This window comes from Scylla paramamosain, chromosome 2, assembly GCF_035594125.1.
Source record: "Scylla paramamosain isolate STU-SP2022 chromosome 2, ASM3559412v1, whole genome shotgun sequence".
Taxonomy (NCBI): domain Eukaryota; kingdom Metazoa; phylum Arthropoda; class Malacostraca; order Decapoda; family Portunidae; genus Scylla; species Scylla paramamosain.
Window position 1 is genome coordinate 18,962,669 of NC_087152.1, and position 15,161 is coordinate 18,977,829.

General features: G+C 34.6%; 1 protein-coding gene across 2 annotated transcripts in view; it reads left to right on the top strand.

Moving 5' to 3' along the window:
• Window positions 1–14,429, top strand: part of LOC135111528 (ras-like GTP-binding protein RHO) — a 48,941-nt gene extending 34,512 nt beyond the window's left edge. For both annotated transcript variants that reach the window (XM_064024933.1, XM_064024941.1), the window contains 3 exons: window positions 4,738–4,938; window positions 5,190–5,413; window positions 12,587–14,429. In XM_064024933.1, coding sequence (XP_063881003.1) covers window positions 4,738–4,938; window positions 5,190–5,411 — 423 coding nt within the window. In that variant the 3' untranslated portion in view covers window positions 5,412–5,413; window positions 12,587–14,429. The remainder of the gene's footprint in view (window positions 1–4,737; window positions 4,939–5,189; window positions 5,414–12,586) is intronic.
• Window positions 14,430–15,161: the final 732 nt, after the last annotated feature.

Below are 15,161 nucleotides of genomic sequence, written 5' to 3' on the forward strand. Positions count from 1 at the left end.
ACATGTGAGCTCTGAGAAACATAAGAGAGCAGTGCAAGAAGAGGGTTCATCAATGAAGATGACACATTATTTTATTATCAGCCATATGCAAAGGTAAATAAGTTGAGTTTCTTTTAATTAATTTACATGTTCTCCAGTATCATATCAGGACCATAATCAGGTGTTAGTGAAGGTGTCCGGAATTTTGATAGTTCATGTATGGCAACCCTATTAGAAATACACTATCATAATTGTGACCAAGGTTGTGGATCTGCACCTAAGTAGATTGGTCCTGTTTAAAGGAATTATTATTTTTTTTTTTTACTTGCCAGTAGGTTGGGTAATATTTTTACCATGTGAAGTTTTGCATAAGTATTGGTAATAGCAAAGTATCTGCTGTTTGAGAGTATTGCAATACAGTTAAACTTCCATTAACTGAACTGTATGGGACAAAGTGGCTGACAGTTTATCTAAAAGTTCAGTTTATCCAACAAAACACGTTTTTTGGCCAGTTTCTTTGTACATAAACATGTACATTTGTTGTTATTTACTGCATAGTTGTTAGCACATTATAAGCCTTGAAATAGATAAATACAGCATATTTTGTTATTACACACTACACAACGCACTAACTGGTCACTTAAAGAGTTCATTTAACATTGTGCAACTACACACTTAGCGTTCACTTAAGAGCTCACTTAACTGTACACAGTGCACTGGTCACTTAGAGCTAACATAACATTATGCACTCTACTACTATAGTCTGTTCACTTAAACTGGATTCCTGGTACCTAAGTGAGTTTTTAAAAGCTCACAGCTGATTGGCTGCACCACTCATACTACTGCTCACGTCTGGAAGGTTCTGGCAGTGTTGCTGCTGCCCTGCCCCTTAACCAAGGACTCCCCTACCACCAACCATCACACCAACTGTCGCACTGCCGTGGTGGTTGCAGCAAGCGACATGTTGCTATAAATAACTTTCAATATGTGGAGCTTTATCTGCATTCTGATTGCACTATAGTGTTTGCTATTTAAATAATATACTTCAGCATTCAAAGATTAACTGTTAAAAATATTGAGCATAATGTACATGTTATAAACATTTTTTTAACATCTTCACAGTTCAACTCATAATACCATTTTCCTTTTTGTTTTGTGAAGTTTGTACAGTGCATCTTGATTCTACAGTCACTGCTGACTGATAGTGTCAACAGAAATTGGCTATCTTGTATATGAAGGGAGTTATGGCATATAATATAGAAACATTTTTCACTCAAGCATGTAAAATGTGGTGTGACATAAGTGCTACTAAGAGTGGTGCAGCCAATCAGCTGTGAGGTTACAAACCTGCCTAGGCATCAGGAGTCTAGCTTAAGTGAATGGACTATAGTGTATTTTTGCTTGTCACTCAGAGTCTGAGTCAAAATATTGGCTAGTGGCTCTGGTGTGATTAGGGATGGAATGGAACTGCCCAGACTGGCTGAGGAGGTTGATAAGGGCATTTGGGTTACCCAATATTTGACTTAATCGGGTTTGGTTTAGGGAGGTTTTACTGTATTTATTAGTATTATCCTAATAGTGATTATCAAGAAAAATTGTATCCCTTTTTTCCAATAGTGATAGTTTCAGCTTCTATCTTCATTTTGCCTGTGTAAGAAATGTTATGAAGATATGTTACTTGTGATTAAAAGCAGCTTTGTAGTATAGTTCTAGAAACTTCCCTACTGGAGATGGCTATGAGAGGAGAGTCTACTTCTATTTTTGTGCAGAACATGCTCTAACCAACTTATCTTCTCATCCCTTTATATCACATACTCTACTTCTCAGTCCCCTCATTTCACAGGAAGTTGTCATCTTGCATCCACTACATTTACCACATATATGTACACTCTTAGCCATTTATTTACTGCCATCATTTATTTACTGCCATTCTTTCAGTATAGCTAAACTATCTCAAGGTGTCAAACTTTACCATCTGTCATTCTAGATTTCATTCCCTCATCTCTATTTGACATGCCAGATATGTCATACAGTACATTCTTTCTTTACTTTTACCATCCATTCCTGGCTCATCAGACACTTCTCAAGTAACTCATTGAAATTGCTTGGATCCTTGATGTTTACCTTGTATTCCACACCAAACTTGCTCTTATGTATGTGATTAGTTATTGTTTTTAATTTTTTTTTTTTTTTTTTTTTTTTTTTTTCATTTCAATGCACTTATTGTTTTACACACTTTTCTTTCATCTAACTAGGGTTAGATGTAATGATGTAATTTTTATTCAATTCATATATTTTACTCATTGTAACACATCATTTTAAGTATAGGATACTTAGTTTTGATTTAAATAACTTTTCAACTCATTTAAGTAGATTGCAATCACTTGATTTAGATGATTTGATTTAAACGAAAACAACCTTGCATTAAACCTTCCATGCTTATATGTTAAAATAGATTTTTATAACACCTCAATGATTTCTTTATTTGGCCTAACATCGTCTAAGTAATCTCATTTATCTTTTGTGCATTATAATTCAACACCAGCAATTCGACTGTATTAAAACATTATCCATCTTTATGATATATTATCTGCCAAAAATTCTTGTGCTTATTTCAGCATGAGATAGACAAAAAATCTTACCAGCAGATAATGCGTGGGTATTCAGCTTATAAATTAGCTTTAATGTTTGTAATATTGTTAATTATACTGCCCTAGCCAGTGTTATTATTATATATGCATACTGCTATCATTATTTTCATTGGTTACTCTTGGGTTTGTGGCTGTTGGAGGGCCCTGTGGGGATAAGGATAAATTATATGGCTTTCACCATTATCTGGTAAGATCTTGGTTGCTGTGTGCTAGGATAATCGAGAGATTGCTGTATTTTGGGTATTCATCTGTATGTAGGCAATTAAGATCAAGTGTTTTTTTTATTTTTTATTTTATTTATTTTTTTATTTATTTATTATTATTATTTTTTTTTTTATACATTTGCCTTGAATTTGCTGCTATCTAACCCATTTATGAACTTGAATTTAGCCATTTTTCATGATGCATGGCTTTGCAAACTTTAACCCTTAATGATGACCAGCTTATATGTCATCTTGCATTGCCTTCCCATAAATTTTGTTAAATCCACAAATGCAAAGTAATCTTTCTTCCTTCATAGCTTCACTTTTGTTATCAGCATTCCTTCCATTTGACCCATCAGTATCTTTTGAGCATAAAAGGATATGAGCATTTTAATTTTTATCCATTAATCATTCAGCACTAGTTACTTGTCACTTATATTCTCCTCTTATTCTTTAATTTCCGAACATTTTGATTCAAAGCATTTTCCTTTATTTTTTAAACATTCCCATGTCACTTGTTTTCATTTTAATTTATCATTGTTGTTTAGCCCATCAAGCATAGCCTTTCAACTATTGCATCCATCACATTGCACCTGATCTTTTACTCATAACCATGTAGCCAAGCAACTCCCGTTTGCTTTTCATATGCTGTTTTATCTTGTGCCAAAAGAGGGAATTTGCCAGAAAGTGAATCTTGTTCAGCACACATTTTCTAGCCACCTAACATTCTTATTAAATTCTATTTACTCATTAATGCTATCTTTTGCTTTCATTCAATCAAGTCTTTCTAAAATTTCAAGGTTTAATTTTAACTTTTTCACTATTTTCATGTTCTTTGGTGCATACAGAGCATATGGGAATTTTAGTATTTTTGTGTCCTTTCAACTATACTCCATACTATTTGACATGCATTTAATAATCTTCCTTATTTCTTGCTTTGTAATTTTCATTCAACCTTGTCTACACAGCCCTTCTTGTTTCTTGCCTTATAGCTTTCATCCATCCGTGTCCACTCATCCCAGCCAACTACTGGAAGTCCTCAGCTTATGGCAGTCTCAACCTGTTTCATTTCGTAGTTGTGCACATTCTCCTTTGCTGATTTATTTATTTATTTATTTATTTATTTATTTATATATTTATTTATTTATTTATTTATATTTAATATTTTATATATTTTTTACTTTTATTTAATCACTTTATTTATTATTATTATTATTATTATTATTATTATTATTATTATTATTATTATTTTTATTATTATTATTATTATTATTTCTTTCTTTCTTTCTTTCTTTCTTTCTTTCTTTCTTTTTCTTTCTTTTTTTCTTTCTCACACTGAGGGTACCAGCATGCCCTCCAATACATTAATCTCTTCACTACACCACACATACTATATCAGACACAACCTTTTTTTTTTCTGAATTAAATGAAGAAAGCAAACAAAAAAAAAAGATTATTACATTTTGATAAAAATAGTAATAATGCAAAGAACTAGTTGGTGAGTGTGGCAGATGAATGTGTCATCATGCAGTGATAGATCAAGGAAAGAAGTTTTGGTCTGGGTGCTTGCCTTGATTGATTCCAACATACGCTGTAATTTGGTTTACACCAGAGTGCAGAAGTGGAACTCCAGTGTAAATTTGGGACCCCGTACATGTATATCTTTCATATACTACTTTTTATTCTTCTTTGCCATCAGATGGTCTTATCATTCAGATCCAAAACGTCCACTGCTTTCTAATAATTTTCAATAACCATTCTTATAATTTATCATTACATTCTTATTGAAGCATACAGTCCTAATGGCCTTGTTCATTTTCAGGTCTGTCACAGACAGCCACTTTTGCCACCCAATGATGGATAGTTAGTCCAGTTTTTATAACTTGTGATTTTTGTGTTGGCAGGTGGAGCTGGCCCTATGGGATACTGCAGGTCAAGAGGACTATGACAGACTGAGGCCACTCTCCTATCCTGATACTGATGTCATCCTCATGTGCTTCTCCATTGACTCCCCAGATTCCTTAGAAAATATACCAGAAAAATGGACACCAGAAGTTAAACACTTCTGTCCAAATGTTCCAATTATATTAGTGGGAAACAAAAAGGTAATGTTTTTTGTGACTAAAACACAATGTTTAATATGGTTTATAATACTTTCAAGTAGATTGTTGTTTTCCTACAGCCATTGCTAGATAAGACACAAATATTCATAAATATTTATATTTTGAAGTATGATGTTGAGTAAACATTAAAAGCCTCAGCACTGATTATGAAAATTGTATATTTTTGCAGAATTAGTAGTGAGTCAGTGTTGCAATTATGAATGCATTTTGTGAGCAATTTATTTTTACTACAGGACCTTCGCAATGATGCTACAACCATTAAGGAACTTCAAAAGATGAAGCAAGAACCAGTTAGGCCTGAGGAGGGACGTAACATGGCTGAAAAGATTAATGCCTTTGCCTATCTTGAGTGTTCCGCCAAAACCAAGGAAGGTGTTCGGGAGGTGTTTGAAACTGCTACCAAGGCTGCGCTTTCAGTCAGGGTTAAGAAGAATAAAAAATGTACCCTTTTGTAAAGGTATGTATGTATATGTTATATAGAGATCAGCAACAGGCATAGTGGTAATTTAGTATGGTTTTTACATCTATCTATATATCAGGTAGATGTTTCCTTGTAAATTGCTGAGCCCCATCAATGAAATATTTGTCCTAGATTATATTTGTGCCCATGAAAAAAAAAATTACCTATGGTATGATGGAGACCAGTTTGATGTCTGAAATGTGCTTCCAAGCTTTAGTAAGTTCACAGTGTGCTTGCCTGCCTTGCATCTGTTTCACCTGACTGGATATGGCTATGGATATGGCTAATGTATAGTGAAAACAGGTCTCTTCATGCATACTAAACAATTTTATCAAGTTCTTGCTCCATTGCATTCACTAAGACGTGTAGTAAGTGGTTGAATGTGAGCAGGTAATATGCATAGTGTTGAGGTGTGGAGGTGGGAGGGAGTGGGCTGGGAATCTGACTCATCATTGTCAATCACTATGTTTGGACATGTTTAGAGTGGGGCAGAGACTTAGAGATTAGCCTAATTAGCTTGCAGGTGGTATTACTAATGAATGAACTAAAAAAAATTGACAAAAAAAGTAGCTAAGTTTAGTGTAAAAATCACAAAACTGTTATAACAGCCTTCAAGTAAGCAAGCCTGGCCTTACTTACTAGTAAGTAGGCCTGGTAAAGCGGCTATAACTGCCTCTGGTTCATTAGGGATTAAATAAAATATAACTACACAAAAGTTGTTTTTAACATGATTTAGTAGCATCTACCTTTGTGCTCCTATTGCTTTATTCTCAGAATTTACTGTATAACATATTTCATGGATGTTGGGATTTTGAATTCGCTGAAATGCTTAGGTAAACAAAAGCCAGTTACATTCATGCCAAGAAACCATCTCATACACTGAAGAAAATGGCGTACTGAAAACACTATAGAAAGAGGTGATTGAAGGGAATACTAACAGCAGTGTGAAATGCTAGTTAATGGAGTGTGTCATATAGAGCTGTGTTCTTATTATATGCAGCCACAACCAGTGAAGTAGGCACTCATTGGTGTTTAACAACTCTGCCAGTGAGTTGTAGTACATTTTTAAAATTTTTGGATTCATGGCTGAAATAAAACATTTAGAATTAGATTATAGGAAAGCTGCTTTTAGTTTTTGTCTCCTATTTCAAGGCCATGTATTAAAGTATAAGGCAACAGAAGGGGAAGAACTTAAAAATATTTGAGTGAATGATAGTCACTGACACTATTGTTTAGTCGACATAGGAGGTGGAAATAAACCGCCTTTCATCATAAAGCAGAACAAAGACATTTTTAATCTTCATACTTATGGCTTTATGTCAAATTATAGGCATTGTTCTTGGTGGCCCAAAACTGCATAACTAGTTATGCTATCAATGGCGCATCTGCTTCTGTGTATTAGTAGGTTTGCTTCCTGAGGCAAACCTATCCCTGCATAAGTTTGCCCTTTGAGCAAAACATTTATGCTAGAGGAAAGTGTGTGGAGTTTATGGAGAAGTGGGTGGAGTTTACACTGACAGGCAAATCATCTGCATCATTTCATGAACCGTAGAGAAAATGTGACCAAGAATACATAACGTATAACCTTAAAATAACATTTATAGGAAATGTATGTCCTATGAGAAGTATGCTGTTCTATTGTAGTGAAGAAATTAGCTCTGCTGAAATTATTCTAAGTGACATGACCATCAATATCTTCGTGCACTCATTCAAGAAAATAAATCTTCCAGTGAGATCTGAAAACATTTGAACTTAAAATGTGTGTCAGTATGGCATCCCTCATATTCCTGACTTGAAGTTTATAACATAATTGTCTTTGTCATAATGCAATTTAAAAACACCATGACTTTTAAGAGACTTAAAAACATATGAAGTAAATGTATCTTCTTGTGTATAATATCAAGTAGATGTGATTATCATTTTAAAATGAACAGTAAAAGCAGTTTGAACGAACATAGTATCATCACTCCAGATGCCAAAGACAAGTAAAATTGTTTGGATGTGAAGTGGCATAAGATGAGCAGGGAAGCAGGTGGCTGTGGATCAGCTGGTGACTGATACTGATGGTGACACTAGGCAAGTGCCTATATCAGTGCCATGTACTGAACTAAACAATTGTACATCTGGCAGTAATGTCAGGGTGTTTTTGGCTGTCTTTTGTAGATGGAGCTTAGGAGTATAATTATACTCCATTCACTTAAGCTAGATTCCTGGCACCTTAGGTGGGTTTGTAAGGTTGTAGTTGATTTGGTGCACTGCATAGCTAGTTGGTACCCATTTTAAGGTTGGGTGAACCAAGAAGCAGGCAATTGTCCCAGAAAAATACCAGTTATCAGCAGGATTTGTACCTGAGAGGAAAAGATTGGATATGAATGAGGCTTGAGCAGGACTGGGGGAGGAAGCATGACGAAGGCTAGGAAGCAGTGCAGTGATTGGCTCTGAGTGATGCATTTCTTATGGAGATAAACACTGATTGGGCTAGAGGTGGTTGTGTGCTGTGCGTTGCATGCTTCCATTGGCTGGTTCCTTCTCACTGGACTTGGACCTGGCTGGTCTTAAATGAACAAGCCCTTTGCCTCAACCACTGCACATAACAGTTGGATCCCAGGTCGATAAGTCATGACTCCACTTGCTTACTACAGAACTTTCAACCATGTGGAAGCTGAAAAACAGTGTTACAAATGTCATAGGTAGACAGAGGAAGAGTTGCCAATTCTTTTGATGTGTAACTCCATATTTGAGGAGGCAGCACTTGAGCCCCTACGGTCTTGATGTTCTCATATATATATATATATATATATATATATATATATATATATATATATATATATATATAGATAGATAGATAGATAGATAGATAGATAGATAGATATGCATTTATGGGTAGACAGGGATTGAAAGATTGTTATGCAAAATTTGTCTCAATACCTGAGTTTTCATGAATTCATTCCTTTCAAACTTGTAATAAAAGTTTGTTAAAGAGAAGTGTATTAGAACAGCCTCCATTACATGAAATACCTTTGCTTTTCTGAAGAATATTTTCATTGTACAATTTTATTTTTTATTCATTAACTTTTATATATTTTTACTTATTTTTTCTCTTTCCAACCTAACCAATATAACCCAGCCTCTCTAACCAAATTATGCTTTAAAGAGGACTAAAGCAATACTTTTTTTTTGCAACATGACCCAGCCTCCTTAACTAAATTAGGCTTTTAAAGAGGACTAAAGCAATCTTTTGCAGTAACATTACAATACTATGGAAGAATAAAAATAATGGGATAAGCAAAGATAAAAAAAAAAAAAAAAGAAAGAGGACCATTTTTCAGACGTAACATTATGCTGGCTATTAATTAATCAGCAATTTTGAATAAGTTTATTTTAACCCATAGCATGCATAATCCTGCTTAACTTTGGCAATTTTGGGATGTGACGTCTTAATTTAAGAGATAGCGTAATATAACTGCCACCAAAAAATATGCTAATATATATGTTTTCATCTTTCCACGACCTTTCTGTATCAATGAACAGAACAAAGATTTTACATACAGGTTTCAGTCACCCGTAACAGTCACTCATAACTATGAAAGAGGATGGGAAAACCCATAGTCCTTATCAAAGAAAACAATGAATTTTTCATTGCCATGAGTACAATTATTGTGAGTACTTTATAAGTACCATCCCAGTTGTTTGATGTCTAACTTCCCTCTACCTCCACATGCAACACCAAGTGGCACACTGCTGTGATGGTTGCAGCGAGTGACATGTTGCTATAAATGACTGTGTTTTCAGTATGTGGAGCTTATCTGCATTCTGATTGTGTATTGTGTTCACAAGAGTTTTTCCTTCGTAATGTAATTATATATTTCAGCATTCAATGATTAGCTGCTGAAAATAGCACAAGTAAAATGTTATACTTGTAAATATTTTTTGACATCTTAGTTCAACTTGTCATAATACCATTTTCTTTTTTGTTTTGTCAAGTTTTTACAATACATCTTGATTGTACAATCACTGCCGAGTCTGATGGTGTCAAACAAAACTGGCCGTCCCATATATGAAGTGAGTTATGGCACATAATATAGAAACATTTCTCACTCGAGCATGCAAAATGTGGCTTGATGCAAGTGCTAGCAAGTGAGCGGTGCAGCCAATCAGCTACGACCTTGCCAACCCGCCTAGGTGCCAGGGGCCATATTATATTAACAAAGATTCTCGGAGTTTGTCTCAGCCTTCTGCTTAGACTTGTGCTTAGCTCTTAGGTGGTCTTAAAGTTGTGTAAGCTGAACATTTGAAATGATGAAAGAGCAGAACAGTAAAATATTTCTCAATTTTGAGTTAATAGTGCCTTTTTTTTTTTTTTTTTTTTTTTTTTTTTTTTTTTTTTTTTTAATAAAAAATAATTTGTCATCGAGCACATAAATTTTTATTTATTTATAAGCAACTTGGATCCCATGCAAGGCATGTGTATTTTGTCTCAGTGTTTATGTCCTTGATCCAGCGTTGTCCCGCCACTCCCACTCAGCAGCGCCTCCTTTCCTGTCCTTTTTCTTTAGTATGGAGATGATGATCCTTAAGCCTGAAAAGGCCAATAGAGGAAACCCAGCTGGACTGATGGCAAGACTTTCCTACCTCTACCAGTAAATATATGAGGAAAGATGTAGCCTGAAGGGCTTCACTCATTCAGTGGCACAAAAAGCTGCATGGGGCTTTATTACTAAGAAGGTAAATGAGACATTCCAACAACAGGAGACATAGAGGTCCAAGGTCATCATTGCTGCAGAGCTGCATTCCCCATTGGCTAAATAACACTGTAATTATTACTTTAATTACTAGCGTCAGTGCATCACTCTTTCCTGTAGAGCTCTTCAAGGCATCTCTTGCCAAATGCGTCTTGCAGTTTTTTTCTGTATATGTCCAACAGTTCAGAGTCATTCAGGTCATCAAGAACATCCTTATGAGGTTGATGATTCTTGAGGTGGCAGGCTTGGGGTCGATGATTGGCCATCTTTGGTCAACTTAGTCTCAGCATAACTCTTAAAGTTAAGCACACTTCAGACCTGTCTTATATTTAAGACCTAGACTAAGCACAACACTTAATTTGGTCTGAGTAAGATCTCTATAGTTAAGAATCTTTGTTGATACGGCCTCAGGAATTTAGCTGAAGTGAGGGTAGTATAGTTATGCAGTTTTGGGCCACCAAGAATGCACCTTATAGTTTGAGCACTTTATGTATTGATTAACAATATGTTTTCAGAATGTTGAGGAACATAGAAATAAGGGTTCTGTGCATGTGGGGCTGCACCTCACATGCTATAGTAACAAGTTGTGTTGTCTTACTCAGGCTCAACTCATACAAGATAGGCCATTTTCATTAACTTTGTTAGGATCAGCATTGAATGCAGAATTGAGGCCCATTTATGAAATGGTGTTATATAAAATAAATGTAAATATTGTCAAAATATTTCACATCAGATTTTTTTGTTGTACAGTAAAATCCCTCTCATCTGGCATTCGAGTATCCGGCAGCTTCAAGTATCCAGCACATTTTTCCCCGAGCCTTAAAATCAATAAAAAATCAATGTGTACTCATAAAATTTATTAAAATTCCCACGCGAGGCATACTTTGTCCCCTCGCCACCAGAGCACACTGCTTCGCACCACCCGCGGCCCACTGCACTGTGTTTACTCAGTGACTCAGTCCCGCGTGTGCACTGTTTATCACCTGACGCCTTCATCATGCCTAAAGTTGTAGAAAAGAGGAAGCATGTTGTGCTTACACTTAAGCAGCTGATCAGATCAGCTGCTGATTAAGATCAGCTGATCTTTGTTATGATAAGATGCGTGAGTGTAGGGTGGTGATTGTGGACATAATTTCACTTCTATTCAAATATCCGGCAATATTCAAGTATCCGGCATGTTGGCAGTCCCGTTGATAAGAGGGATTTTACTGTAATAATAAAAAGATTGCAAGCAATTTAAAAAAAAAAATTTTTTACACATTATTCCCAGTAGGTATATTAGCACTTCATTGTATAGAGAAGTATGAATACAATGATATGACCTGATAATAGATAAAATGTTAAATAAGCATAACAAAATTTCAAGAAATATCTCCTGAATGGGAATTCAAATTCAAGGGCACAGTGGGATCCATAGATTTGATAAATTACTAAGATTGTAGCTGCAAAGTGCATCTCCACCTGACTAAGATTCTTGATCACATTCATCATGCTGGAGTCATACCAGTGGATGGTATTTTGGTCATGCACTATTTCAAGCTTTTTTGTTGATAAAGGTGTGTTGCTACCTGTATTTGTACTTTCCATGCAGTTGTACATACTTTTATCAGCCTATCAGGCACCTTCCTTTGATTGTGTTCTCTACTTCCTTAAGATCTTTGATTTCAGATAGGGATGCACTGGTTTCAATTACTATCAACATCAAAGGCAGACTTACAGGGATATATTACCAAGTCTATCAACATAAAAGAGTGACTTCAAGTCCTTAGGTCATGCATTCATTTGTATCTCAATTTTTCTGAATATGTTCTATATTTTTTGTCTCTGCAAGATATAAGTTTTCAGTGAATTTTTTTTTCTTTTTTCTATCTTTTTCTTTATTAATTTAGATTAATTTAATTTAATATTTATTTTATTTATTTTATTTATTTATTTTATTTATTTATTTATTTTTGTTGGACCTGAGTTAACAATTTCTTGTCAGATTTGGATCAAGATGTGTGGTATTGGCAAGGTATCCACTGGTACCTTTCCATTTTGTAATTTCAATTCTAGTTCCTGATCACCATATGGTGAATTATTGCTTAAAGTACTAGATTTCATTCTGTGTTTCATGCCCCCCCCCCTCTCTCTCTCTCTCTCTCTCTCTCTCTCTCTCTCTCTCTCTCTCTCTCTCTCTCTCTCTCTCTCTCTCTCTCTCTCTCTCTCTCTCTCTCTCTCTCTCTCTCTCTCTCTCTCTCTCTCTCTCTCTCTCTCTCTCTCTTAATAGAGCTCAGCTAATAAATGGCCACTGTTGCATAAGGCTTAAGAAAAATCATTATGTATACAATGCAAACATTTGAAGTATTTTCTAATTATTGGACTTTTTTGTATTAGAATTAGTTGTCATTAACAAATTTATTTATTTATTTATTTTATTTTTTTGCAGTGTGTAAGGGATGAGAAGGAAGGCACAATGCAGTCTGCCCAAGAGCTCGCAACATGGAGGTCTGAAATTAAACTTGCTCCCCCTCCCCTCCCCTTCCTCTGTTGTGCTGTTCTCTAGCAGTAACAATAGAAAGATGGTGGTGAGGCCCCTGTTCTTTCTCCATCAGTGCTCACCTTGTTATAGAATATGAGCCAAAGGGATATATGGTATTATTTGTAGTGACTTAGATGATAATATCCTGAGTTAAACAAGTTTGCAGATAAGTTTTATGGACGTCAGTTTACATAAATGAAGCAACTGTAATTTATTATCTCATCAATATATTGTCCCTTAATTTTCCTGTGTTCTCATTACCCAGGAAGGGGATAGGTTGAGGAGAGGTAGCTTTTGTTTTATGAGGGAGGAGTAGGAAGTCATGGAGAACTATCTGGCTTCATGTTAAATTTGGTTGAGGTCCAGAAACATACAACACTTGAAAAGGATCCCACATGTATTCTGTCTGTTTCATGCAGCAGTTCTTTAATGGTACTTTCAGCAACCTCATGGTAAAAGTGAGGAACCATTTCATATTGATGTGCATAGTAAATGGTATTGTGGCTTTAGTATTTAGGCTGATTTCTATTGCTTTAACTTCAGCCTCTTTTATAATTACTGAGCCAATACTGGGAGAGTTAAGGAATGGAGTTGTATGTTGGGATGTTTGTTAATGTGTATTTACTTATGTGATCAAATTGTATATTACTGGGCCAACAAATACAACAGTGCTTTGGCCTCAGCTATAAGGCCACTTAAATATGGTGGCTTTGAACTAACAAAATTTATATTGGTATCCCATTGACTATTCACTAGTATATACTTATAAGTTCATGTAATCTTTATTTTAGTATTTGCCTTTAGTTCAAGTAGAAGAAATTATAAATTTGCTTATTATTGTATTTGCATAATTTTCTTTTACATTATACCTGCATTACTTAGTGCAACATGACCAATGCCAAATTATATGACTTAATTTATGGGTTATTTGGCACTATGACCACAGCTCATCCTTATGAGTCATTGCTCATCCCTATGAGTCATTGCTAGAGCTGTGTCTTCCTAAAACTTACAACTCATCTGCCAAGACAAGCAAAAATCAGTACATGTGTAGTTAGATTTTCTACTTGAAAATTATTTTTCATCAAGAAGCTGCATTCTCTGACCATTCTCCAGTCAAGCTCTTGTCAGCTGCTGACATACATTAAGAGATGAAATTATCCCCAAGTCAACACCTTTAGTGTGTAATACTGTAAGTGTGATTTTTTATATTGATTAGTATGTATGTACAATCACTGAACCAAGTCTACTAGGAACTTGATGCTTGAAATTATTTACCAGCTAAGAAGGATATTTGCTTGGTGAGGCATCTTCAAGCCAGTGAGATATATATATATATATATATATATATATATATATATATATATATATATATATATATATATATATATATATATATATATATATATATATATTAAAGATATGAATTATATATATATTTTTCATTTCTTAAATGTTAGTGTTTATTGAATTAATGTGTGGTTAATGTGTTGAGATAATTTATTATAAAGCTTGTTAAAAATGTTACTTTAGCAAGGACAAAACACAATGGCTGTTTCTGTGTCTCATTGGCTTGTTGAGTCTGCACCACATATTGTAAAGTATTAGCTGAATTGCTTTTCATGTGTATTCAGTGCTATAATATGACAAAAAGATTATATGTTTTATCAGTGAATAGCTCTAAAATTGGTATACAGCCAGTGTACATCACATTCAGTTTACCCTTTTGTAATAAATATGTATCCTTTTATTAAGTGACTTTAAAATCCAAGTTGTCCTGCTGTTTATGCAATTGGAGCATATATCCTGTTATATTCATACAATCTTAGCTCTATCAATATTTAGGAAAGCTATTTTCCAAAATATTTTAGTCATGTTAATGGGGAAAGAAACTGAGTCATGAGATGAAAATATATTTTGGAATTAAAGCAGTTACGAGAACTTAGAGTAACTGCACCACTAGTGAGTGAACATAACAGTTGGAAATAAAAAAAAAAGCTCATATCCAAACTACCAGCTTATAAATGAGAAAGTGACAGTACATGAAATACTGTATAAGCCATTAAATAGGAAACATCAAAGTTGTGTAATTATTTCTGCATGACATACTGTGGGAGAAGGACCTTGGTAATATCAGGGTGAATATAATGAGCATTTTTTCAAATGTGAGTTTAAAAACTATTGATTGCGTCATAGAAGAGAAAATGCTTTTTCTAGCCTACTTACTTACTGTAGGTTTTAAATAAACTTGCAAACAATTATGTGCTTACAAACCTGTTTAGTATACTGGACATGGAAGGTACTTACACCTTACCTGTTAATCAGATGAAAAGCATTAATGATTTGAGCTGCCATAATACATTTTGATATCTTTTGAAAATTTTCCTCTCCAATTTAACTTTCATATTGCTCATCCATACCTGCTAGTGTGAGGTGTGATCCAAGAAAATACAACATAAAATATTAGATTTCATTATAGTTG